Raw genomic sequence first — 27,733 nt, 5'->3', positions numbered from 1 at the left:
GACCCGGCCTTTGTGACGTCACTGTTGATTGACGGATCCAGAGCGGAGCTCGCCAGAACAAACCTACAGGCAAAGAGAAGGAGAGTTGGGGGTCTTGAATTGACGGTGTGCTGCAGTTAATCCTCGGTGGCAGTAAAGAAAGGCTTACGATTTTTTTTGGAACATCCACGTTGAACCAAAATATTGGGTTACTCTTAATGATCTAACTCCACCCATGGTAGACAAAAGATTCTGCAGATGCTGGAAAACCAGAGCAACACATCCCATTCCCATTCTGACATGTCTATCCACGGCCACGTCCCATTCCCATTCTGACATGTCTACCCACGGCCTCCTCTACTATAAAGATGCAGCCACACTCAGGTTGGAGGAACAACACCTTATATTCCGTCTGGGTAGCCTCCAACCTGATGGCATGAACATCGACTTCTCTAACTTCAGCTAATGCCCCACCTCCCCCTCGTACCCCATCTGTTATTTTTATACACACATTCTTCCTCTCACTCTCCTTTTTCTCCCTCTGTCCCTCTGAATATACCCCTTGCCCATCCTCTGGGTCCCTCCCCCCCCCTTGTCTTTCTTCCCGGACCTCCTGTCCCATGATCCTCTCGTATCCCTTTTGCCTATCACCTGTCCAGCTCCTGGCTCCATCCCTCCCCCTCCTGTCTTCTATCATTTTGGATCTCCCCCTCCCCCTCCAACTTTCAAATCCCTTACTCACTCTTCCTTCAGTTAGTCCTGACGAAGGGTCTCGGCCTGAAACGTCGACTGCACCTCTTCCTAGAGATGCTGCCTGGCCTGCTGCGTTCACCAGCAACTTTTATGTGTGCTGCTTGAATTTCCAGCATCTGCAGAATTCCTGTTGTCAACACATGAAATGTTTTCTTGGTTCTGAACATCAACTGTCTATTCCTTTCCATAGATGCTGCCTGACGTGCAGAGTTCCTCCATCATTTTCTGTGTGTTGTACATCTTAGATTGGAAATGAATTTGTTTTGAGTGTTGGAATATTCTTCCCCAAACTACTCTACTTAGAATCCTTCACCTTGAACAGACCGCATAAGTGCTGAAAATTTTGGGAATTTGCACACTAGTTTCCCATATGCTTTTATATAGGCATCCGTCAGTCTCATGAGACCATGGATTTGCGCCTTGGAAGTGCCGTGCTCGAGGACACACATGCTGCCTCAGCCAAGGCTCGAACTAACGACCTTCAGATCACTAAACGAACGCCTTAATCACTTGGCCACATGCCAACACACACACATCACATATGCTTACCTTTTTTATAAAGCAGTGGATGACTCCTCAGCTGAAATACTATGTCCAGTTTTGTGTGCACTGATCCCTGTTGGATGTTGACTGCTGAAGGTGTTCCCATAAAGAAATCTTTCGGCTACAGAGAGCTGTGCAGCAAAAAAAGAGGGGAAAACAACAACCTGATCACATTTAAGAGAGAGAACATAAGACAGCTATCGAGTAAAAGGGGCATGGAGATCTTTGCTTCACCCATCTTATACATGCCAACCACACTGCTCACCATCTGTCCATATTTAACCCATATCACTCTAAATCGTTCCTATTCATGTACTTATCTAAATATGTTTTAAAGTACCTGCCTTAACCAATTTCTCTGGCTATTCATTCCATATACGTGCCACCCTCTAATCTTAAAACTATGCCCTCTTGCGTTTAGTTCGCCTGCACCGGGGAGAAAAGGCAAATGCTTTCACCTTATTGGTGCTCCTGTTGATTATATTACACCTCAAAAAGGTAAGCTACAAAGAAAGTGCAATGCAGATAAGCATGGGCATGGGAGAGGAAAGTGGGGATGGAGGGGTTAGGTGGAGACAGCTGCTGAAGAATGATAAGCAGGAATACAAAAGCTACCACTGCTGGAATGTGGTAAGTGAGGAAAGTGACCATTGGAAGAGATACAGGACAAATGGAACCAAAAGGCAGAGGGTGGATTTCTGGGGGGAAAAATGGGGGGGGTGTGAATGGAGACAGAAAGAGAAGGGGGATGATATTGGTTGATGAGGAGGTAGAGGTGTTGATATGGGAAAAGGGACGCAGGTAAGACAAGATGTGGATCAAAAAGCTGGGCAAGGTGGGAAGAGGTAGAGTTTACTTGAAATTGTAAACTTCAATATTCATACCATTGGATTGATTGATTTATTTAGACATACAGCATGGTAACTGGCCCTTCTGACTTGTGGACTACCAGGACTGTGGACCAGCCAGTGGACTATGCAGTGTTGCTTTTGGCCAAGGAATGAAAAGTCAGTGTGGGAAGGGGAAGATTGGTTTAGCACACAAACCAAAGTTTGGGATGGCTGTTGCCAGTAGTGTGCAGGTGTTCTGTAGCTGGTAACCTAGTCTGCACTCAGTCTCACCAATGTACAGGAGGCCATATTTAGAGCACTGGATCCTGTAGAGGAAGTTTGAAGAGTTGTTAATGCCCCTGTATAGTAGTGAGGGAGGAGGTGCAAGCATGTGTTGAAGCTGTTGCCAGGGCACAGGGTTGGGGAAGATACGGCTGACCAGAGACATGGAGGGTGTGCACCCTGCGGAAGGTGGAAAGTCATAGTCATAGTCATACTTTATTGATCCTGGGGGAAATTGGTTTTTGTTACAGTTGCACCATAAATAATAAATAGTAATAAAACCATAAATAGTTAAATAGTAATATGTAAATAATGCCAGGAAATAAGTCCAGGACCAGCCTATTGGCTCAAGGTGTCTGACCCTCCAAGGGAGGAGTTGTAAAGTTTGGATGGCCACAGGCAGGAATGACTTCCTATGACGCTCTGTGTTGCATCTTGGTGGAATGAGTCTCTGGCTGAATGTACTCCTGTGCCCAACCAGTACATTATGTAGTGGATGGGAGACATTGTCCAAGATGGCATGCAACTTGGACAGCATTGGGAGGAAGCGATATGGCTAGTGGTTGGATCTCCTTCCTGCTGGTGGACATTGAACTTGCGGAACAGCCTCACAATCACAACAATAGTGGTGACATTCATACTGTCCACCTGGCCAACGGGGAAGCATTGAAACACAAATATAAAGTGATGGAAACACCCAGCAGGGCTGTGAGCATCTGATTGAAGACGCTTCATTGGAATTTGCATCTTTCAGTAATAGGTGTGACTCCCTGACATCAAAAACCAGTACTAATTCTTTAATCTGTTAATAATCTGCATCATAATTTAGTACAGCAATTCTAATGCACAGGAATGTAGTAAACTACAGACAGTAGTGGACGTGGACTCAGCAGAACATCTTCCTCACCATCAGTAGTATACACGTACGTGAGCCACTGCCTTAGGAAGGCAATGTCTATCATCAAAGATCCCCACCATCTGGCCCACCCCTTCTTCTCACAGCCACCACTGAGCAGGAGGTACAGAAACCTGATGTCCCACAGCACCAGGTTCAAGAACAGCTAACACACACAAAATGCTGGAAGAACTCAGCAGGTCAGGCAGCATTAATGGAGAGGAATAAACAGTCGACGTTTCGGGCCAAGACCCTTCACCAGGACTGGAAAGGAATGAGGGAGAAGCCAGAATAAAAAAAAAGGTGGGGGGGAGGAAGCTGGAAGGAGATAGTTGGAGCTAGGTGGGTGGTGGAGGGGAACAAAATGAGAAGCTGGGAATTGATAGGTGGAAAAGGTATAAGGATGAAAAAGAAGTAATCTGATCAGAGAAGAGATTGGACCATGGGAGAAAGGGAAGGAGTATGGGCACCAGAGGAGGTCATAGACAGGCAAGGAGAAGAGAAGGTGTAGGTAAGAGGGGAGCCAGAATGAGGAATGGAAAAGGAAAGAAGAGGGGGGGGGGAAGAAACTACTGAAAGTTGGAGAAGTCAATATTCATGCTGTCAGGTTGGAGGCTACCCAGACAGAATATGAGGTATTCCTCCTCCAATCTGAAAGTGGCCTCATTATGGCAGTAGAGGAGGCCCTGGACCAAAATGTCAGAATTGGAATAGAGAGCAGAATTAAAATGGTCGGCCACTGTTAAAGCCACCCCCCCCCCACCTCCCACTGCATACGGAGCAAAGAACAGCTACTTCCCTTCAACCTTTCATTTCTTGAACCAACCTGCACAATGGTAATCACTACATCAAGTTCAAGTTTAATTATCATTCGAGAGAACACTGGAGAGCAGTACCAAGCAAACATTGGAAGACAGCACTGAATGAACACCAGAGGGTAGCACTGAGTGAACACTGGAGAGCAGCACCAATGGGAGGGACCAGGCCCAATCCAGAGCAGATTCCAGTGCACCCACAGAGGCGCTCGCACACCACCTTAGAGTCTCCTCCCTGGAGCGGCTGCAACAGATGAGTCCACAGCTTGGGCCTACTCCTCACCACAACTGAGGCAATGCAGCTACTCCGCCAGTGAACGGGACTGAACTTTGACTTCAGTCAGATTTCCAGCACTGTACATCCACAATTGTTAACACCATCTTGACTAAATTAAATACCTTTATCTCCTTCAACTTAGACTCAGATTCTGAAGCATCACAGCTTGGCAGCAACTGCTCTGCCTGTTACCGCAAGAAAGGGCCAAGTTATGGACACAGCTCAGCATGTCCATGTCCCCTCCATGGACTCTGCCTATATTTCTTGCTGCCTCAGTAAAGCAGCCAGCATAATCAAAAGCCCCATCTGGGCAGTCTCTCTTTTCTCCTCTCCCATTGGGCAGAAGATACAAAAGCAGGTACCTCCAGGCTCAACAACAGCTTCTGTCCCTCTGTTATAAGACTATCGGATAGTTACCTAATACAATACGACGGAATCTTGACCTCACAATCTACCTGGTTATGACCTTGCACCTTATTGTTTAGCTGAACTGCACTTTCTCTGTTACTTTATTCTGCATTCTGTTATTGTTTTACCTTGTATTACCTCAATTTACTGCATAATGAATTGATCTACATGAACAGCATACAAGGCAAGCTTCTCACCACACCTCAGTGCATGTGACAATGATAAATCAGTTCCAATTCCAACACCAAGAGGAACTACAGCAACAGGCAGTTATCCAAAAGAATGGCTGATGAAGGCCAAACTGAATAAAATCAATTTAGCAAAGTATGTATTAGGAAATGTGTGGAAGAAGGTGGAAACGCAAACCCATGCAGTATCCACATTGGTAGTTACGTTAGGGTGAAACTTGTAAGAAACTTTCAAGACTTCTGAAAAGTAACACATTGATAGTAATTTACATTTATTACTATTATACAGTAAAGAGGGAAGGATAAATAGTGAATAATACAGGCTATAACAGGAACATAAAAATAGGGATAAGACTGGACTTATGGTCCTTTGAGCTTTCTGCACCATTCAGTGAGATAACTGAGGATCTGATCTTGGCCTCAGCTCCATTTTCCTATCTGTTTACCATAATACTTGACTCGCCTATTGAGTAAAAACTAATCTACTTCAGCTTTGAATATATTTAAAGATGTCACTATAAATGGTTGGATTTTGTGTAATTAGCTGAAAAGATGGACCATGGAATGCATATCCAGAAAAAGAGAGCTAAGAGCAGGTATGGGATACATTCCTTTATTAGTTAGAGAAAGATTATACTAAAATGGTAAAAGAAACATGTCAATCATATTTCAGGTTTTGTATTCAGTTCTGATCATCATAGTGAAGAAAAAAGAATGTTTGTGGCAGTGAGGCTACAGAGATTTCTGAAAATTCGACAACACAGGAGAACTTCAGCAATGAAGAGAGGTTACATAGACTGTTGTTTTCTCTGGAGCAGAGGAGGCTCAGGGGTTTTAACAGGGGATTAATACATCATACGTACATCACCTTAAAATCCACCAGTCAACTTTACCAGTAAGCCGATTTTTTTTCTGCAACATGACCTTCTAGTGTGACAAAAATTTATAACATTTGACCTGTGTTATAAATATGAAATTCATTGCCACATAGAAAACCATATTGTATTTAAAATGTAATATAGCTTTCTTAGATTAAGGAAACGATGGATTCAGTTTTGTATAATTCGCTGTAATTTTCTTCTGTGCTGTAAAATTCTATCCTTTGAGAATACTCATAAAGGAAGGTTACCAATGTAAATTCTATTTCCCCATTATTGATTGGCACCTACTTGTAACTTACATAATATTGATTGGCACTTCTTTAGTACTTATCTAATATTGATTACACCTCACTGACAATCAATACAGGTGCTTGGTCAGCTCACCTCTTGACACTCATAACTGTGTGGCTAGGTACAGGTCAAATGCCACTTATGGATTTAACAATGACACAACTGTTGTTGGCAGAATCTCAGATGATGACTAGGAAGCCTACTGGAGTTAGATAGATAGATGAATGGTGTCACAACAACAACCTTCCACACAATGTCAATAAAACCAAGGAAGTGATTCTGGATTTCAGGAAGGGGAAATTGTGGGAACACACAACAGTTCTTATCAAAGGGGCAATGGCGGAAAGACTGAGCAGCTTCAACTTCCAGGATGTCAACATCTCTGAAGGTCTATCCAGGGGCTAACATATTGATGCAATTACGAAGAAGGCATGCCAGCAGCTATATTTCATTAGAAGTTTGAGGATATTTCATAAGTCACCAAAAACTCTAGCAAATTTCTCCATGGAGAGAATTCTGACTGGTTTCATCACAGTCTGTCTGGTATGGAGGCACCAATACAAAGGATCGGAAGAATTGTAAAAACAGCCTGCTCCATTGTGGACACTAGCCACACCACTATCAAAGACATCTTTGATAGGTGACAACTTAAGGGCAACATCTATCTTTAAGGACCCTCACCTTCCAGGAATTGTGCTCTTCTCATTACTACCATCAGGGAGGAGGTAGAGATACAGGAGCCTGAAGACACACACATAATTGTTCAGCAACGGCTTCTTACTCTCCATCATCAGATTTCTGAGTGGTCTGTGAACCCGTGAACACTAGCTTAACTATTTTACTCTGTTTTACATACATATATATATACACACACAAATCTGAAGATATATCCAAGGCTCAGCAAATTGATGCAATTATAAAGAAGGCATGCTAGCAACTATGTAATATATATAGCACGTATCTGTATATATAAATTACAATGAATATATATACATATATATTATTCTTATTTATACTAACTTTGTACATATTATACTGTACCACTGCCGCAAAACAACTAACTTCATGATAAACCTGACTTTGATTCTGATTGTCATCTCCTTAGTACTTCCCTAAAATTGATTGACACCTTCTTCATGCAAAAGGTTTCGATGAGGTGGAATTTGTTAGCTGTGCCCAGAACAGATTCCTGACATAATATATGGACAGGCTGACTTGGTGAGAGGCCATACTGGATCAAGTACTAAGCAATGAGCTAGCTCAGGTGACACATCTTTCAGTGGGTTACATTTCGGAAACAGTGACCACAACTTCCAGGCCTTTACCATAATGTTGGACAGGGATAGGAGAAGATGGTATGTAAAAGTATTTAACTGAGAGAGGGTGAATTATTATTTTATTAGTCAGAAATTTTGGAGCATAAATTGGGAACAGATGTACTCAGGGAAATGCACAACAGAAATGTGGAGGTTGTTCAGGGAGCACTTACTGTGGGTTCTGGATAGGTTTGCCCTGTTGGGGCAGGGAAAGGATGGTAGGAACCATCGTTGACAACAAATGTGGAACAACTAAGCAAGAGGAGGAAAGAAGCTTGCTTAAGGTTTAAGAAGTAAACTTCAGGGAGGAAGCATGAGAGTTATGAGATAGCCAGGAAGTAACTTAAGGAGCAGTAGGAGAACTACTGTAAAACGGGATATGAGAAGCCCTTGGCAAGTAGGATTAAGGAAACCACCAAGTTGTGAACACATATGTGAAGAACAGGAGGGTGGCTAGAGTGAGCATAGGACCGATCAGTAATAAAAGAGAAAACACGTGCCTGGAGTGAGAGTACATAGAGGAGGTCCTAATGAATACTTTGCTTCAGTATTCACCAGGGAGAGGGGCCTTGATGAGTGCAAGGACAGTGTAAAACAGATTGATATGCTGAAACATATTGATGTTAAGAAAGAGTATGTTTTGGAACTTTTGAGAAACATTGAGATAGATAATGTCCCCTGGGCTATACGGAACATAGTATCCCAGGTTACCACAGGAAGCAAGAGAAAATATTGCTGTGCCTTTGGTGATCATCTTTATGTCCTCACTAGCCACATGAGGAGTACCAGAGATTGGAGGATGGCAAATGTTACTCCTTTGTTCAAGAAAGGGAGTAGGGATAACCCTGGGAATTATAGACCAGTGAGTCTTACATAGTGATGGGCAAATTATTGGAGAAGATGCTTAGGGACATGATTTACGAGCATTTGCAACAATCTGATTAATAATAGTCAGCATAGCTTTGCGAGGGTCAGGTCATACTTCATGAGTCTAATGGAATCATTCAAGTAGGAGACAAAACAAATTAATGAAGGTAGAGCAGTGGATGTGGTGTATTTGGATTTCAGTAACACGTTCTACAAGATTCTCCATGGCAGGCTTATTCAGAAAGTCAGGAAGCATGGAATTGAGGGAAACTTGGCTGTGTGAATTCATAATTGGCTTGCTCACTGAAGGAAGAAGGTGGTATTAGATGGTGTGTGTTTTGCCTGAAGATCGGTGACCAGTGGTGTACCGCAGGGATCTGTTCTGCAACCCCTGCTCTTTGTGATTTTTATAAATGACTTGAATGAGGAAGTGGAAGGGTAGGTTATTAAGTCTGCTGATGCCATGACAGTTGATGATGTTGTAGATAGTGGAGAAGGTTGGTGTAGATTACAACTGGACATTAAGAGGATGCAGAGTTGGGTTGAGAGAGGAAATGACAGGATTCCTAACAATGTGGAGGTACAGATGGAACTTGGGGTCCATATCCAAAGTTAACGTGCAGGCGATGGGGTGGTTAAGAAGATGTATGATGCGTTGGCCTTCATTAGTCAGGGGATTGCGTTCAAAGTAATGTTATAGCTCTATAAAACTCTGGATAGGCCACACTTGGAATATTGTGTCCAGTTCTGATCGCCTCATTATCGGAAGGATGTGGAAATTTTAGTGAGGGTGCACATGAGATTTACCAGGATGCTGCCTGAACTAGAGAGCATACTTTATCAGGATCAACTGAGCAACCACCGGCTTTTCTCTTTGGAGAAAAGGAGGAAGAGAAGAGACTTGATGGAGGTGTATAAGATAATATGAGGAATGAGTGGACAGTCAGAGACTTTTTCTCAGGGCAGAAATGGCTAGTACGAGAGGGCAGAATTTTAATGTGATCGTTAGAAAGTATAAGGGAGATGTCAGAGGTCAGTCTTTTACACAGAGAGAGGTGGGTGCATGGAATATGCTGCCAGTGGTGGTGGTAGAGGCAGATACAATAGGGACATTTGTGAGACTCTTAGAGAGGCACATAGACACAAGAAAAATGGAGAAGGGAAAGATTAGAATGATCCCGGAGTAGGTTAAAAGATCAGTGTGGGCCAAAAAGCCTGTACTGTGCTGTAATGTACAACCTTCTATTAGGACAGTTACTGACATATACAGTAGGAATATGTTCCCCTTATCCAAGATGACTATCAGTTTACAGCTTTAATTTTCAAGGGTGAAGAATATCTTTTGAGTTCAGAAAGTCAAGTTGGAAAAGAAATTGATAGCTAAAACACTGGAGAAATTTTGTCCCAATGAACGGTCTCAGCCCAAAATATCCACTGTTTATTCCTCTCCAGAGATGCTGCCTGAATCTGTTGAGTTTCTCCAGCATTTTGTGTGTGTTACTCTGGATTTCCAGCATCTGCAGACTCTCTGATGGCTGCCTGCTCTGATTATTGTTTGAATGCATTATTATTATTTCTCTTAGCTTGGTATGAGAGAGAGAGAGAGAAATTTTGCAAATTACCTCCCATCCATCCTCAAGTCTGCATGGTTGAGGATTTGATAGTTCTTCAAACTGAAATTGTGAGTTTTTCTTACATTTTACTTTAACGTTTTAAGTAGCATATAGCTGACATACTGTGGTACCACAGAATTAACAACAGTTCTTTCTTCCCCATTGGCCACATGCAAGCTGATGCACCTTTTCTTCAAAAGATGAAGAAATCCAGGCAATTTTGAGAGTTCGTGGTCTTCTCCAGATTATGGTAAGAGTGGGAATGTAACTTTATGTAAATAAATTGGTCTGAGTTTTAGTGTCACAGGTTCCCTACAAAATGATAGCCAAGCACAGATCCCATGCATTACTGTGCCAACGTCTTTTTCTTGTTTCAATTAGATCCATTACTCCCATCCTCTCTTCAAATCGTTGCTGTATTGCTGAATATTTTCAAAGTGAATCTTAAACTTGAAAATTAAAACTTCAGAGAAACAAGATGTTGTAAGTCTTTTTTCTACCATGATAGTCAGGAACCAGGCCTGAAATCACAAGTGTGGCAACTTTGTTACGTAAACATGGTCACGGAAAATTTAGAAGATACACTATAAACATTTACGCAGAAGTTACGATCAAAAAGAACACGATAGGAAGTCGAGCATATTAACGAATATGGATGTTCATGTTTGAAACAAGTGTGCCTCCTGGTCCCCTTTGCCCCCCGCTATGGGACAGAAAGCCGGCCGGGGATATTGTGACGTCCGGGGTTTGACGTCCTCGGACAGACGGCGCGGAGGAAGAAATCGGCGACGCGCCCCGCGTCCCCGCCCCGCTCTGCCTGCTGCAGACGTTCTCAGTCGCAGTGTTTGAGATCAGTGTTGCAACCTGCGAACACTGAGTGAGCCAGTGAAAGTCATGGCCGCTTCCATTATGCAGCGCCTGGATAACTTCCTGAAGGAGAAAAATCTGTTGTCGGATGTTTTGGGGAAAATCGAAAGCAAGACGGGAATTAAAAGAACTTACATCGCTTTGGGTGAGTCAGCGCAGGGTGGAGACAACCTGTGCTGCGTTTATTTCCAACACTCTATTGCTATTAAATGGTAAACGGCAGATAGTCTGCTTTGAAACAGCATCACCTATATGCTACTTAAGTAGATGATTTGTAAAATCAGTGTCCGATTATAGTTCAGTTGATTTTGTACTTTATTGTACAACGTGTCCCGATCGGGACTGCGAATCATCGTGCGAATAGTGAGTATTTCTATAAACGAAGTGGCGTGTATTCATATTTTTTGCCGTAATTTAACACGGCGAGGTGGCCATTTCAGATTAATGCTTAATATCCTGTCGCTGCCAATGTTACTTTTATATGCCAACTCACCGATGTCGAAAACTACAGTGAAAAGATTCGTCATGTAAAACTGTTACTTTGGGTCTGTTAACGACATTTGCTGAGAAAACGGGCTCCGACGGGTAAACAATACCCTGCCTCCGCCCTGTTGTTGAACTGGTTTCCTTTGATATAGCTAAGAAGCCGTTAATGTGCCCTGTGTTACGGTGTTTCTGTTTATTTTCGCAGCCTGCATTGGATTGATTTCCATTTACCTTGTAGTCGGCTATGCAGCATCTTTACTTTGCAACTTGATCGGATTCGTTTACCCCGCTTATGTATCGTAAGTGACATCCGCTTTATTATAATCTGAATCTGTAAAGTTTTTAATCTCTATTAGCGATTCAGAGCTGGTCTGTTTTGCTGTATGAATTAATGGTTTGTGAAACGGGAATGGCCCACATATTTAAATATCGAGACATTCTGTGAATTGTGGAATAATTTGGTAGGATGTTGTACTAAATTTGTATTTAATAGTTTTCTGTTTATGGGTAATCGTGCCCCCATTTCTTCTTTAAATGAACACATTATATTCTAAAATGCATGTTACATTCAGTACCCTTATTACTTTATCCTTTAAAATTATTAAATCATGATTGTATTCCATTCCACAAGTGTCAATTGTCCACCGGTCTCTTACATATTTGTCTAGTTAACATATACAGGCAACCCCTGGGTTATAGAAATTTGCCGTTACGGAATTGTCATATTTCTGTGGGAAGTAAGTAAATCCAAACGATAATTTTTCAGTTTGTATTTATTGACACATGCGCAGATGACGCTGCTTTGCGTTATGTGAAATAGTGATATAGACCGCTTTCTAGAAAAGCAAACCTTCTGTAATATGGGGATCGCCTCTCCACTGTGCTAACCTTGATCTTGTTGCAGTCGCCTTAACCTAAATCAATTTTGCATTTGATTGTTCACATCCTGCAGTTCCCAGTAGTGCTCAGAAGTGACCTCACCTGGATTACTCAACTTAATCTTTAATCGTAGTCCCACTGGCCACTATATCAAATTCATCCGAGCATAGAAATTGATCTTTCTAGCTTCAATGTAATGTGAAAGATTTGCATTTAGTACTGAACTATTTGAAGAGCTTGATATACAGCGGATTCCGATTAATTGGGACACATAAGGACCAGCACATTTTGGCTCAATTAAAGCAGCTGCCCCAATTAGAAATTTCATGGAAATAGTTAAAAGGTTATGAAAAAGACAAGCTACCTTTTTAACTAAATAACAATTTATGTATTTTAAATGAAAATTAGAACAGTTTTATATAGTACAGTAGTTAAACTACTACTGTGCTATATAAAACTGTGTATTTGTTCCTATGTTACATACCCCGTGGGTGTCTTGTGACTGTCTTATGAGCATGATGTAATTTTCCTGCCAGTGTGTTCTCAATAGGTATAAGGGAGACCCCTGATGTGACGCAGTTAGTTTTCAGTTGAGTTGTTGTTTGCTTCGTTAGTTACTCCGTTATGCTGCGTATTCGTCTCATGACACAGTTTCGTTTTAAAACGAAGTTTTACTTTCTATTGCAAGGTAAAATCGTTGTGCCAGCAGTTTCACCAATCGCTGCGAGCTTTGTTGGTGTATCTTTGATTTACCTTTACAGTAGTATTGGAGAGTGAAGACCTTACTAAAGGACAGGAACCTGAAGGATCGAATAAAGTTGGAATCGTTTGGCGGTTTAATAAAGAATCGACCTTATTGAGGTTTCATTCAGAATATGGTGACCTGTTTCTGAGATAACTCTTGCAAGAGCAGGGAGTTTGAGCAGTTTCTACTCGCCAGGAAAAAGGTCAGTTCCTAAAAGTCGTTTTATTTCCTTCGTCATGAATCCTTTGGAGAATCAGCAGTAACCTCACGTCTCTGAAGAAATCCGTTTCCAGAGAAGTCTCTGCTTATTGACTGTGTAAATCACTTGGACTTTCGAATTTACCATTTTAAGACTGGGTTCAAATTTACCACTTTAAGAACCGTTTTGGCATTTACCCTTTTAAGAACTGTTCCAGAGTTGCTGTATAGCAGTTTACTTCCAGTTAAGTTAGTCGTTTGAGTATTTTTCACTATTGTTGAGCAGAGTTTAATAAATTGAGCAGAGTTTGTTTCTATGAAGCCTGCCTCAATTGATAATTCATTGTTGTCAATCACGTGACATAAAACTGGGGGCTCGTCCAGAATTGTTCCAATTTTGAGTTTAAGTGCTTGTTTAATTATCAATCTGATTTGGAAAAGGGAAATACCCGATTCTTTTTTTTGATTGGTCTGTGGGTGGTATTCGGCAGCAATGAATATTGAGGAATTTATGGAATTGCCAGACCTGGAGGTATTAGCAAAGGCGAAAAAGGGTGAAGTGTCTGAGACTGCTAGAAAGTTGGACCTTAAAGGAACAAAACCAATAATTCAGAGGAAAATAGCAGAACATTATATAAGTACGGGAAAGTTTGATGATGAGGTGTTAGGGAGGTTTCCAATGAGTAAACTGGAAATTCAGTTACTTATTGAACAGATAAAGTTTGAACAATTTAAAGCAGAATTGATGGAAAGAGAGGCAAATAAAATAAGGGAATTTGAAGAAAGAGAGGCAAATAAACAAAGGGAATTTAAAGAAAGAGAAGCTGATAACCAGAGGAAATTTGAGCTAGAAATGGAGAAATTAAGGATGGAAAATCAGTCCTCTGGTTCTAGGAAACAGTTTGTTGCTAGTCGAGAAGTTATTTTGGCTCCTCCATTTAATGAAACAAAAGCGGACAAATATTTCCAATATTTTGAAATTGTTGCTTTTGAGTTCAGGGTGGCCGAAAGATCAATGGCCAGTGATGTTACAAAGTATAATTAGAGGTAAGGCACAAGAAGTTTATACAGCTGTAACTGCTGACCAAGCACTTGATTATGATTTTGTGAAGCAGCATATACTGAATGCATATGAACTGGTTCCAGAAGCTTGTAGAGAAAGATTCAGAAATTTGAAGAAATCCGTGGAAAAAAAACTTATGTGGAATTTGCCTAAGAGAAATCTGTGTGTTTTGAAAGATGGGTTTCCTCTAAAAATGTGAATGGGGAGTATGATAAATTAAAAGAGTTGATTTTATTGGAGGAATTTAAAAGGAGCATTCCTGTTGAAGTAAGGACATATTTAAATGAGAGGGATACTGCTATATTGCAGAAGACTGCGAAATTAGCTGATGAGTATGCTTTAATTCATAAGAGTAAATTTTCTCCAGGTAGAACTTTTAAAAGGAAAAATAGCACAGAGAGTCAAGGTAAACCAGAAATTAAATCTGAAGTTAGTGAGAAAGGTAAGGATGAAGGGAGGCAAGTGAAGGAAAGACATTTTGGTCCTATTTGTAATTATTGTAAGAAACCTGGACACGTAATAGCTAACTGTTTTCGATTGAAAAAGAAGGAGAAGGAGGCAGTCCCAGATGTTTGTGTGCAGCATATTGAAATACCTATAAGTCCACAGAGTTCGATAAATACAAATGAAGTTTTGTCAGAGTCTGCCCAAGTTAAGAGGGGATATGAACATTTTGTAACCGAGGGATTTGTATCCTTGCAAGAGGGATCCACTCCTGTACCAATAAAAATACTTAGGGATACTGGAGCTTCTCAATCACTTATATTAGACAGTGTTCTAAAGTATAGTGATGAGTCTGACATTGATGAGGTAGACTATATACGAGGAGTTGGGAGTGCCCTTATGCCGGTACACTTGCATAGAGTAAATTTAAGGTCAGGGTTAGTTACAGGACCTGTGCAAGTAAGGCTACAACCCAGTTTATCCGTGAATGCTGTTTCTCTGTTATTAGGGAATGACTTAGCAGATGGACAAGTTTTTCCTGAAGTGCATTTGAAAATAAGGCCTATTTCTGAGGAACCAAAGATGGATTCTAACACAGATTCTTCCTGTGTTGTAACCCGAGCTATGGCTAAAAAGATTGATGTGCAGGATGGGTCTGTTACCCATGACTGTTCAACTCGGGTTTCAAATTTTGTGGAGGTGTCAGAAACTTTCTTACCTACATTATTTGATCAATATTATTGTAGTAAGCCTGCCATGAAGATTTGTCTTTATCTCGGAAGGAGATGATAGCAGAGCAGAGTAGAGACCCTGAGATTATCAAGTTAAAGGAACAAGCTCTTCCAGATAGTGAAATTGAGAAGGTGCAGGTAGGATATTATTTTGAAAAGGGAGTATTAATGAGGAAGTGGAGATCACCTACAATTCCTGCAAGTGAGGAATGGGAAGTTAATCAGCAGGTAGTAGTTCCTAAAGTTTATCGAAATGAGATTTTAACTGTGGCTGATAGTATGCCTTTGGGTAGCCATCAAGGTGTAAAGAAAACTATGAGCAAGGTTATTAAGCATTTTTATTGGCCTAGTTTAAGAAAAGATATTGCGACATTTTGCAGGACGTGTCATAGTTGTCAGATTGTGGGTAAACCTAATCAAGTTACTCCAGTGGCCCCACTGCAACTTATTCCCGCATTTGGTGAGCTGTTTTCCAAAATTATTATAGATTGTGTAGGCCTATTGCCAAAAACTAAAACTGGACATCAATATTTGCTGACCATTATGTGCACAGCGTCTAGGTTTCCAGCGGCAATACCACTCAGGAATATAACAGCTAAAGCTGTAATAAAGGCTCTTATAAAATTCTTTACTTATTTTGGGTTGCCTAAGGAAATATAATCTGATCAAGGTAGTAACTTTATGTCTGGATTGTTCCAGCAGATAGTTTATAAACTGGGAGCAGAACAGATTACCTCATCTGCATATCATCCAGAATCGCAAGGAGCCTTGGAGAGGTTCCATTTTACCCTCAAAACTATGATTAGGACATATTGTGTGGAAAATGAAAATGACTGGGATGAGGGCATACATTTACTACTTTTTGCAGTATGGGAGGCAGTGCAGGAATCATTAAGTTTTAGTCCTTTTGAAATTGTCGTTGGGCATAGAGTGCGAGGACCTTTGGCCTTGTTGAAAGAACAGTGGATTAATAAAGAGGTACACACTAATTTGTTGGATTATGTTTTAAAATTTAAAGAAAGATTACATAAAGCTTGTAGCTTAGCCAAGGAAAATTTAAAATTGGCTCAGGAGAAAATGAAAACTTGGTATAATAAGGAAGCTAGAATGAGGTCATTTAAGCGATGTTGGTTCTTTTCTTGGTACAAACGAACCCATTACAAGCTAAATTTCATGGTCCTTATGAGATTAAATCTAAAGTTAATGATGTGGATTATGTGATCAAAACCCCAGATCGAAGAAAGCCAATACAGCTGTGTCATATAAATATGATAAAACCGTATTATGAGAAACAGGCTGCTACTATGACTGTTGTGGTCAATAATAATGAGTCTGATCCCACTACGAATTTAATGGATGATTCATCTGAAACTCATTTCAAACCCAACATTATTTCTGCCAGATTACCAAACTCAACAATTCTGGAAAATATTGATGAGAAATTAGCTCACTTACAGCCAGAGCAGAGAGAGCAGATGAAACAGTTAATTTTTAAATATAGGGATTTATTTCCAGACATTCCTAAAAGAACCACCGTAGCTTCGCATGATGTAGATGTTGGAGATGCAAAACCCATAAAGCAACATCCATATCAGATGAACAGGGAAAAATGTGAACTTGCTGAACAAGAAATTAAGTATGTTAGAGAATAGTATTATTAGACCTTCTGCTTCGAACTGGAGTTCACCGTGTGTTGTGGTGCCTAAGCCAGACAATAGTATTCGGTTTTGTACAGATTACAGGAAGGTGAATGCTGTGACAAAAATTGATGCGTATCCAATCCCTAGGGTAGATAATTGTGTGGACAAAGTTGGACAAGCAAAGTTCCTTACAAAGATTGATTTGTTAAAAGGTTATTGGTGTTTTCCACTGACGGATAGAGGTAGAGAGATTTCTGCATTTGTAACCCCATCTGGGTTATATGAATATAACGTTCTTCCCTTTGTGATGAAGAATGCACCAAGTACTTTCCAACGGATGATTAATACTGTGATTCATGGGCCTATATTGATGATTTAGTTACAGAAAATGATACTTGGAAAGCACATATTACTGCGGTGGAGAAACTATTTGAAAGACTTTCAAAAGTTAACTTAACTAAGCTAAGAGTGAATTTGGTCATGCCACGGTGACCTACCTTGGTTATGTTGTGGGTCAAGGAAAATTAGCTCCTGTTCAGGCAAAAGTTTGGGCAATTTTAGAGGTACCCACTCCAACTGGTAAAAAAATTCTCAGAAGATTCTTGGGAATAGTAGGATATTACCAAAAATTTTGTAAAGATTTTGCTAACATTGCCCTTCCATTAACTAACCTCTTGAAGAAAAATGAAAAGTTTGTTTGGACAGAGCCTTGTCAAGAGGCCTTTGATAAATTGAAAACTATACTATGTGGTCAACCTGTGCTCAAATCCCCTGACTTTGAAAACCCATTTTCATTAGCTTTAGATGCTAGTGATGAAGCTGCAGGGGCAGTGTTACTTCAAAAGGATGAGGGTGATGAAGTTGATCATCTGGTAGCTTACTTTTCTAAGAAATCTAATGCCCATCAAAGAAATTATTCAACTATAGAAAAGGAATTATTATCTCTTGTTTTGGCTTTACAACATTTTGAAGTGTATGTTGGTACTGCTCAGAAACCACTCATAATTTATATTGATCATAATCCGTTAGTGTTTTTGAGAAAGATGAAAAACAAAAATAGAAGATGACTGTATGTTGTAAATTTTATACACTTGTATTTTTTGTGTGAATAGTTGTTAAAATTTTGCTCCTAAAAGACCAAAATTTTCTTTTTTGGAGGGAGGTGTTACATAGTCATACTTTATTGATCCCGGGGGAAATTGGTTTTCATTACAGTTGCACCATAAATAATTAAATAGTAACAAAACCATAAATAGTTAAATAGGAATATGTAAATTATGCCAGGAAATAAGTCCAGGACCAGACTATTCGCTCAGGGTGTCTGACCCTCCAAGGGAGGAGTTGTGAAGTTTGATGGCCACAGGCAGGAATGACTTCCTATGACGCTCTGTGTTGCATCTCGGTGGAATGAGTCTCTGGCTGAATGTACTCCTGTGCCCAACCAGTATATTATGTAGTGGATGGGAGACATTGTCCAAGATGGCATGCAACTTGGACAGCATCCTCTTTTCAAACACCACTGTCAGAGAGTCCAGTTCCATCCCCACAACATCACTGGCCTTACGAATGAGTTTGTTGATTCTTTTGGTGTCTGCTACCCTCAGCCTGCTGCCCCAGTACACAACAGCAGACATGATCGCACTGGCCACCACAGACTCGTAGAACATCCTCAGCATCGTCCGGCAGATGTTAAAGGACCTCAGTCTCCTCAGGAAATAAAGACAGCTCTGACCCTTCTTGTAGACAGCCTCAGTGTTCTTTGACCGGTCCAGTTTATTGTCAATTCGTATCCCCAGGTATTTGTAATCCTCCACCATGTCCACACTGACCCCCTGGATGGAAACAGGGGTCACCGGTACTTTAGTTCTCCTCAGATCTACCACCAGCTCAATGTCTTTTTCACATTAAGCTGCAGATAATTCTGCTCACACCAAGTGACAAAGTTTCCTACCGTAGCTCTGTACTCAGCCTCATCTGCCTTGCTGATGCATCCAACTATGGCAGAGTCATCAGAAAACTTCTGAAGATGACAAAACTCTGTGCAGTAATTTAAGACCGAGGTATGACGAAGAGAAAGGGAGACAAGACAGTCCCCTGTGGAGCCCCAGTGCTGCTGATCACTCTGTCGGACACACAGTGTTGCAAGCACACGTACTGTGGTCTGCCAGTCAGGTAATCAAGAATCCATGACACCAGGAAAGCATCCACCTGCATCGCTGTCAGCTTCTCCCCCAGCAGAGCAGGGCAGATGGTGTTGAACGCACTGGAGAGGTCAAAAAACATGACCCTCACGGTGCTCGCTGGCTTGTCCAGGTGGGCATAGACACGGTTCAGCAGGTAGACAATGGCATCCTCAACTCCTAGTCGGGTTACATAACCCGTGTGACCGTCCTATGAGCAGGATGTAATTTTCCCGCCAGTGTGAGGTCACATGATGACCTGTTCTCAAAAGGTATAAAGGAGACCCTTGGTGTGACGCAGTTAGTTTTCAGTTGAGTTGTTGTTTGCTTTGTTAGTTACTCCGTTATGCTGCGTATTCATCTCATGATGCAGTTTCATTTTAAAATGGAGTTTTACTTTCTATTGCAAGGTAAAATCGTTGTGCCGGCAGTTTCACCAATCGCTGCCAGCTTTGTTGGTGAATTTTTGATTTACCTTTGCAGTAGTATTGGAGAGTGAAGACCTTACTAAAGGACGGAAACCTGAAGGATCGAATAAAGTTGGAGTTGTTTGGCGGTTTAATAAAGGATCGACCTTATTGAGGTTTCATTCAGAATATGGTGACCTGTTTCTGAGATAACTCCTGCAAGAGCAGTGAAGTTTGAGCAGTGTCTACTCGCCAGGAAAAAGGTCAGTTCCTTTAAGCCGTTTTATTTCCTTCGTCGAGAATCAGCAGTAACCTCACGTCTTCGAAGAAATCCATTTCCTGAGAAGTCTCTCCTTATTGACTGTGTAAATCACTTGGATTTTCAAATTTACCATTTTAAGACTGGGTTCCAACTTACCACTTTAAGAATGGTTTTCGCATTTACCCTTTTAAGAACTGTCCCAGAGTTGCCATATAGCAGTTAACTTCCGGTTAAGTTAGTCGTTTGAATATTTTTCGTTATTGTTGAGCAGAGTTTAATAAATGTTTGTTTGTTTTTATGAAACCTGCCTCAATTGATAATTCATTGTTGCCGATCATGTGATACCTAATAGTTATCAACGGAGGAATTCATTCAGTGTATACTGTGTGTTCTTTTGATTGACTGCAAATGAACAAAATCAATATTGAACACAAGTGCATGCAGCTGGCACTATTTAAAAACTGTTCACTCCAAGCATGGTGTGGTGTCAAACAGCCATACAAGTGCATGTGACTGACACTAGTTAGAAACTGTTTAGCAACAGTCTCCTGCCCAATTAAGTGGATTAGTGTCCCAAATAAATAAAAGGAATCCTGGCTGTTTTCTTGATTAGTTTTTGTTCTTTAAAGGTTGTCCCAAATAAGCAGCTGCCCTGATTAATCGATAGCCCAATTAACTGGAATCCATTGTATTTTCAAAATAAACTAGAGCATTCAAAGCACTATATACAAGTGAACATCAAAGACTCCCTGCAAGTGCTGGAAATCTACAATGAAGTTCAAATTATGTATACTTTATATAACATTTGAGATTCATCTCCTTTCAGGCAGCCACAAAACAAAAAAAAAACCAATAGAACCCATAAAAACAGAAGAAGACCTTCTGAGCATCCAACGTGCAAAGGAAAAAAAAAGACCAAAGTGCTAGAAACACTCAGGTCAGGTAGCATTTCTCAAAAGAGAAGCAGCGTTAATATTCCGTGCCAAATATCTGTTGTCAGAACTGGGAAAGCGATTATTTATTAATTTGTACAGCAGCCTGGCAAACATAGTGTGTAGTTAATGGGGATTGTTCGAAAGTAGGGAGTTGTAGACTGTAAGGAGGGTTGCAAGATTAGTGCTTTTGTTTTGGAATAAAATGAAAACTGTAAAGAGATCTGTGACCTTCAAACAGATGTTGAAATTATAGAGGTTTACAGGAGGTGGGAAAACCAATGTGTTTTTTCAATCATGCAGATGATGACATAATGCATTTTTAAAAATTATGATGTAATGTCATGTGATGTACTTAAAGGTAGCTCTTTATCAAAAGGCATATTGAATGGGCCCTGATGAGAAGCAGACCGCTGTCATATCTGTGGAACATCACACTATCTGTTTTTTAACTAAGATTAATGTAGGTCATCTGAAAACCTTTTCCCAAACATGTTTCTGAAATCTCTTAACTTCTGAGATTCATTATTTTATAGAATTTATTTCTCTGTCATTTATGTTCTTGTGGCAAGTAGTCTGAATGACCTACTAATAGAGATAAATGCATTAGAATAATATACATACAATGGCTGTTGGAAGCATAAATCATGTATCTACAATTATGGGTGAGATTAATAAACTTAGTAAAATAGTTTGAAAATATAAAATATGTGATTCTTTGGGTGCATTAGTTTACCGGAAAATGTAGTCCTTCAAATATATTTCAGTTTTTATGTATGTGGAATTAGATAGGAATAATAGTTGTCTAATTATTATTATTATTATTATTAAAATAACTGAAGCAAACTCACACAATGTTATTTTGATTTTTCACCAGTTCAGTATATTCTGCTATTCACCTCTGCTATAGAAATTTTCCCTTTTGCTATTTTGCTCTCCATACTTTAGGCCTTTTTCACAGCAGAACATGATTGATAGCATGGCTCTCACATGATTTCGATCAAGGTCACTTATGGTCTAGTAGAGAAATGCAAAGGTTTGCTTGTATATTTTTAGCTGTATACCTGCTAAGTTATCTGAACATACAACGACCACAAGGTGTAAGAACCGAATGGGGCTATTCAGCCCATCGGGTTTGCTCCATCATTTAATCATGAATTATTTATTATCCCCCTCAACTTTATTCTCTTGGCTTCTCCATTACTAATCAAGAAACTATTGATTTCCACTTTAAATATACCCAATGACTTGGCCGCCACAGCCATCTATGACAAAGAGCTGTACAGATTCACCTCCTTCTAGCTAAAGAAATTCCTCCTCATCTTTGATCTGAAGGGGCATCCTTGTATTCTGAGTCAATACTTGATAGGTTTCAATGAGATCATAATGATGTACAGTATTCTATATTTCGTCCAAACAAAAACTAATGAAGAACTCGGAATGTTTGTTTGCCATTCTAGATCACGGTGAAACATATTAGGATGTAGGTTTTCTGTGCAGTGGCTCTCAGACTGTGGGCCATATAGCCTATTCATTGCAGGCAACATGACTTCCTTTTAAGCTAGATTCATCTTAGCAGTAAATATTATTTTTCTTTGCTCCTTGTGAAATGTCTAGCACATATATTAAATGTAAGAATGATGTACTACAAGATATTTATTTGCATTGCTGTTAGATTTTTTAAAAAAATCATTAATTGGAAATAACCTGTTTGGGTGTGGCCCATATAATAAGGGATGTAATTGTAATCCAATGAGGCAAATAGGTTCAGAGTCACCAGTTAGGGAGTGGATATTGTTTCAGTACTTTACACTGCAAGCTTTTTTTGTGATTTTGTGGAGGGGAGGTGAATTCCCATAATGTGTAGAGCTCTATCCACAACACTCTGCAGTTTCTTGCCGTTGTGGGCGCAGCAGTTGTCGTACCAATCCTCTTCCCTATTTCCAGGATCCTGAGTCTAATCTTAGCACAGACTGTTGCCTTGGCTAACTCAGCACAATCCAAGATAAAACTTGGCTTTTCGCTGGTCTAATTGTGTCTTTGCTATTTATGTAGGTATGTTTTATCCACTCAGTCATTAGGTTAATTTATATGTGTATTATTTTACTTAACATTTATTATCAGCGGTGAATATATAATCTTGCCATGAGTGAAAAGCCTATTTGAAATAATACCTTTAGCACTAGACTATATCCTATGATCTGTTCATCTGTTAAAGCAAAGTGACTGAATTATAGTATCTAGAATCACAATTAAAATTGCTATGGTACAGTCAATTCCAATACCTACCTCTCCACAACACTGTAATTTGTTCTTCCTTGAGCGCCCATACAGTTCATTTTTTTTAAAGTCCTAGTTTATTCTGTTTCTACTCCCTTACTGAGAACAATGTTTAGATCATAGATTCTTGGGGTGTTTTTTTTAAGAAAAAGGATTTTCTTTGTACCTTGTCTCCAACTTTAAATTTGGGCCTGCCAACCTTGAACCATCCATTAATAAGAATAGTTTCCTGTCATTTCCTCTATCTAAACCAACCATGACTTCCAACAACTCTATAAACATTATTTTTTACACAAGGAGAACAAGCATCTCCACTTTAATCTTGTAGTTGAAACCCCTCATCCCTGGAACCATTCTCGGAAATCTTTTCCGCACCCAGTCCAAATCCTTCACATCTTCCCTAAATTTACGTGACCAGAATTGGATACAAGTAATTAAGAGCTGTAAGTTAATTGTTGCAGCAATTTTTACTCAGTCTTGCAGTTTTTGGTAGTATCCAGAATTTCTGAGGTATAGAATATACGCCACTACAGGAAATATGGACCTTCTGATCTTACTGCATGTTGGTAACAGTAGCTGGAACTAAGTAATAACTTAGTTGCCATGGAGCATGAAAGTGTAAATATTACTTCTAAAGATGAACTTTTCCAACTTTTTTTGAAGAGGTACCTGCCTCTTTATGGCAGAATGAGAAGAAATATTTAGAGTCCAGCTGTTAAGCACCTGAAACATGAACGCATGTTGAAATATCTGGCATGGAAAAGGGAGCTTAATGTACGGTTTGTTCACTGGACGTAAAATGGGTTCTAATTCGAGTTTGTCTCGGGTTGGAGGAGTAGCTAAAGTGATATGTTATCAGTTCACGTCATTGAAGTACTTAGCGCTGTAGAGTTGCAACCAAGATTAGTGATGGTGATTATGATGACGTCGATTCAGACCTGAGAGGCCAGCGTCGGGTATTTTCATGCCTTACAGGGCGCAGTTCGAAAGGCTGTGTGGGGCGCCACTCCTCGCACAGATATTTCACAGTATTATTTTACGAGGCCGAGTTGCGAGCTCGACATCAACCCAGCGCGGATGGAGAGCGTGCACGAGGGCGGTCTGTCACTGGATCAAACTCGGGAACCTCCGTTCTCGAGCCTGGCGCTGATCTCACTGCGTCACCAGCCGACCAACGAAGATTAAAGAGCTGTCTTACTCCCTGTTCTTCTTGACTTTAAGTATTTCGTAAGGACTGCATTGACAGCAGTTCAAGCAGCTACGTGAGTGCACTGTTGGTTCGATTTTACTCCCTCATAACATTGAACGATTGAAGTGTGTGTAATGTTTGTATCGAATACAACTGATATTCCATAAACAGGATCTTTAAAAATCCTATAAAACTATAGATATATTTATTGCCTACAGTGTTACACATGAATAGATTTTGCAGTTTTAAAGATGACTCTTCCCCTTCATCTGCATATTTATATGAAAATGTTTTTAATATTCATCCAGATGATTGAATAGTGAATGTTTTGCTAACCAGAGTAGACGAGTGGGAGAGTTGCGCAGCAGAGATGAGCTCTTCAGCCCACACAGTTCGTGCCAACTCTCTAGTACCCAATGCCATTTTCCAGCACTTGGCTCTAAGCCTTCCACAGCTTGATGATTCAATTGCTTGTCTATATATTTCAACACAATGACTTCAAAGAAGGACAGTTTTACATTTTAAGCCTTCTTTGTGAACATAAATATTAAAAATCCGGCCCACTTTTCGAGGACAAAATATTCCCGGTGCTCCCAGGCTGCACCACTTGATGAAACCATATACTCTTCATAATATTTCTCACTTGGTTAGTAGTTTGAGAATGCCCACATCTGTGTATTTGAATTATATATGGGCAGTGTAATTGCTGCAAATTAATTGTTTCGTTGTGTTGTGTTCAGTTTTGTTGAATTTTGTTTATTCAAACCAGCATGAATCTTACTGACTTAAATCTCAATAATTCTTGAAGTTCCTACATTTGTGCAGCCAAATGGGAGGGATGTGGGGCGGTGACATCGGCCAGTATTTCTCCTCCTTAACTCTGTTGTTGAATATCAGAAACATTAGACATAACGTGCAATACCTCACAGAAACCAAGGCTTTATCTCCAGATGGTTAGGGGATTATTCTGGGGTAAGTGTCTCAACAATATGCACCTGAGGCCGATGCCTCTGCATCTGGGTACTATGGGTGGTGGGTCTGCGAGATGGGTTCTCCACATCCAGAGCAGGTGAGCACAGGCAGGAGGAAGCTGTGTTAGGAGCTGGGCTAGGCCCAAATGAATTACCCGACTGAAGCTCAAAGAGTGAGAACTGAGTGTTTCAAAAATGTGGTCTGGCATCCTTGGGTGGATATTTGCTTAATGGTAGTAATTTGAGAGTTTCACTTTATACTATTATTTCACAAACATCCCAAAATACCAGGGTGAGAGAAGTTCTAAGATCATGTTCCATAACCTGGAAAAACATGGGAAGAGAAAATGTGGCTAGAGATCGAGAGGACTGGTATTGTGGGAGAATGAGGGAAATCTCAGTGGGAAGATGTATTGAGATGGTGGGATGATGCTTGATCTGGGAATGGGACACTGGGTGACTTGTATTTAACTAACCAGGTGTGGCTGTGTCAATACCATTGAGGGCGAAGTGAGTGGCAGATTGAGGAACTTACTGGATTTTAAGGCACCATGATGCAAGAGTTGGACTGTGGAAAGAGGGCCAGGCAGTGAAGTGTCAATGAATATCAAATTACACTTGGACTACTTTGGTGCTGCTGAAAACTACTCAGCTACTCCTAATACAGCACTTTACCCGTTTTCTCATCCCTAAGATCTGCCTCGCTATTTCACTACCAACAATGCTTGACCTGTTCCTGTCTTTTAGATTTTCGTGCTATTAATGAGTGGTAAAAGATCCGTTCATATTCCAAAACCAAAACCTGTGAGATTTAAAAACAGATACAATTTTATGTAGAGCAATTGTATGCTATTTTTCTGCAAACATGAGGAGATCTGCAGATGCTGGAATTTCAAGCAACACACATAAAGTTGCTGGTGAACGCAGCAGGCCAGGCAGCATCCCAAGGAAGAGGTACAGTCGATGTTTCGGGCCGAGACCCTTCGTCAGGACTAACTGAAAGAAGAGATAGTAAGAGATTTGAAAGTGGGAGGGGGAGGGGGTATCCCTTTTGCCAATCAACTTTCCATCTGTTAGCTCCATCCCTCCCCCTCCTGTCTTCTCCTATCATTTCGGATCTCCCCCTGCCCCTCCCACTTTCAAATCTCTTGCTATCTCTTCTTTCAGTTAGTCCTGACTTTTATGTGTGTTGCTTGTTATTTTTCTGGGCCTGTTGGTGCTTGTCTGTTTTTGGCTATTCTCCAAAAACTCATTTTTGCCAAGCATAAACTTTCTCTTTCCCTCTCTTTCTCTCCTCTTTCCCCTGCCAGATGAAATGGCGATAGCACTAAAGCAACAGGAAAAAATATCAGTAAACATGAAATTTTCAACTTCAATTTCAAAGTAAATTTATTATCAAAGTACATATGTCAGCATCTACAACCCTGCAATTCATTTTCTTGTAGCCAGCAAATGATAATTTTTGTATAATTATATTTGATAATTTTTATATGGTTACATAGTAATCAGGCTTTCTTATAAATGCTAATGTTAAAATTGTGCTACTTTAAGAGTTAATGCTCAAGTTGTTCTTTGTCCAAAGTGTGGTCTATTTTGTGCAGCTTTACATTACAATCTCGTGTGTCTGGAATCTTTTTGACATGGAAATTATTCAGTCTCTCTCAACATCTAAGGCTCAGGCTCTTTCTGGGTATTTCTTATCTCTGTTACATCTCAGTTGGCTGCTCGCTGTTTTATTAAGATGCTTCCCTTGCTCAAAGAAGATTTCTTTGCGCTGCACTGTTTTTCGCCAGCTTGTTGAGGTCCCAGTGACCCTCACAAACTTTTTTATACCATGGACCACTACCATTAAGTAAGGGGTCCGTGCACCCCAAGTTGGGAACCCTCTCCCTCCTATCATTCAGTCGCTACACAGAGCTACAAAAGTGTTACTTGAATTGTGGAATGTCCCTTTAAGAGCTGCTGGTAGAGATCTCTGAGAAATTGCAACATATCATTAGGAAATGTGCTAAAACTGGCAATCTGTTCAATATTGCACGGTGGCATGGGAACACTATGCTGTGAAACTGGAAAATTAAGTTTTTTTTGTGTTAAGACTTCAAAGACAACTTTAAGGCGCTGTTTTGCTGCTGAAAAAAAATGGGTGGAGCAATTGCTGCACTTTTGAATTTTATACTCAGTGCAATGAAACCTGAGAGACAAGCTCATCCTTTATAACATCATTAGTGACTTTGCCAATGAATGTAGACCATGCATTTCTGCAGACAGCCAGAATCACCCAGGAATTCAATTATTTCTGAATTTTAGCATTTTAATTGTCTCTCTCAACTGATGGGTAGGATAGAAGGTAAATAAAATTTTTGAAGAAATTTTGCTTTATGTAGATTGTAGATTTTTTTTGAACAACCTTTGACTGCAGGAATCTAATCTTAGATATGCTAATCATGGTCCTTGTCTGACTAATCACCTAGTGGACTTGTATATATTTTAAAAGCTGCAGATAATGACATTGTATTAGTCA

The 27,733-nt window shown here is 40.3% G+C and overlaps 1 protein-coding gene and 1 long non-coding RNA gene across 2 annotated transcripts in view; both read left to right on the top strand.

Moving 5' to 3' along the window:
- Positions 1–10,542: 10,542 nt before the first annotated feature.
- The window catches only part of LOC140211561 (receptor expression-enhancing protein 5-like), a 42,171-nt gene continuing 24,980 nt past the window's right edge, over positions 10,543–27,733 (top strand). The window contains exons 1-2 of the mRNA XM_072281394.1: positions 10,543–10,950; positions 11,497–11,590. Of these exons, the coding sequence (XP_072137495.1) occupies positions 10,833–10,950; positions 11,497–11,590 (212 nt within the window). The 5' untranslated portion in view covers positions 10,543–10,832. The remainder of the gene's footprint in view (positions 10,951–11,496; positions 11,591–27,733) is intronic.
- On the top strand, positions 12,898–21,067 carry LOC140211382 (uncharacterized). The gene is made up of 3 exons (XR_011889441.1): positions 12,898–13,117; positions 19,655–19,841; positions 20,667–21,067. It is a non-coding gene; the product is annotated as an uncharacterized lncRNA (long non-coding RNA).

The sequence above is a fragment of the Mobula birostris genome, chromosome 17, assembly GCF_030028105.1.
Source record: "Mobula birostris isolate sMobBir1 chromosome 17, sMobBir1.hap1, whole genome shotgun sequence".
NCBI lineage: Eukaryota > Metazoa > Chordata > Chondrichthyes > Myliobatiformes > Myliobatidae > Mobula > Mobula birostris.
This window is presented reverse-complemented; position numbering and strand designations above follow the sequence as displayed.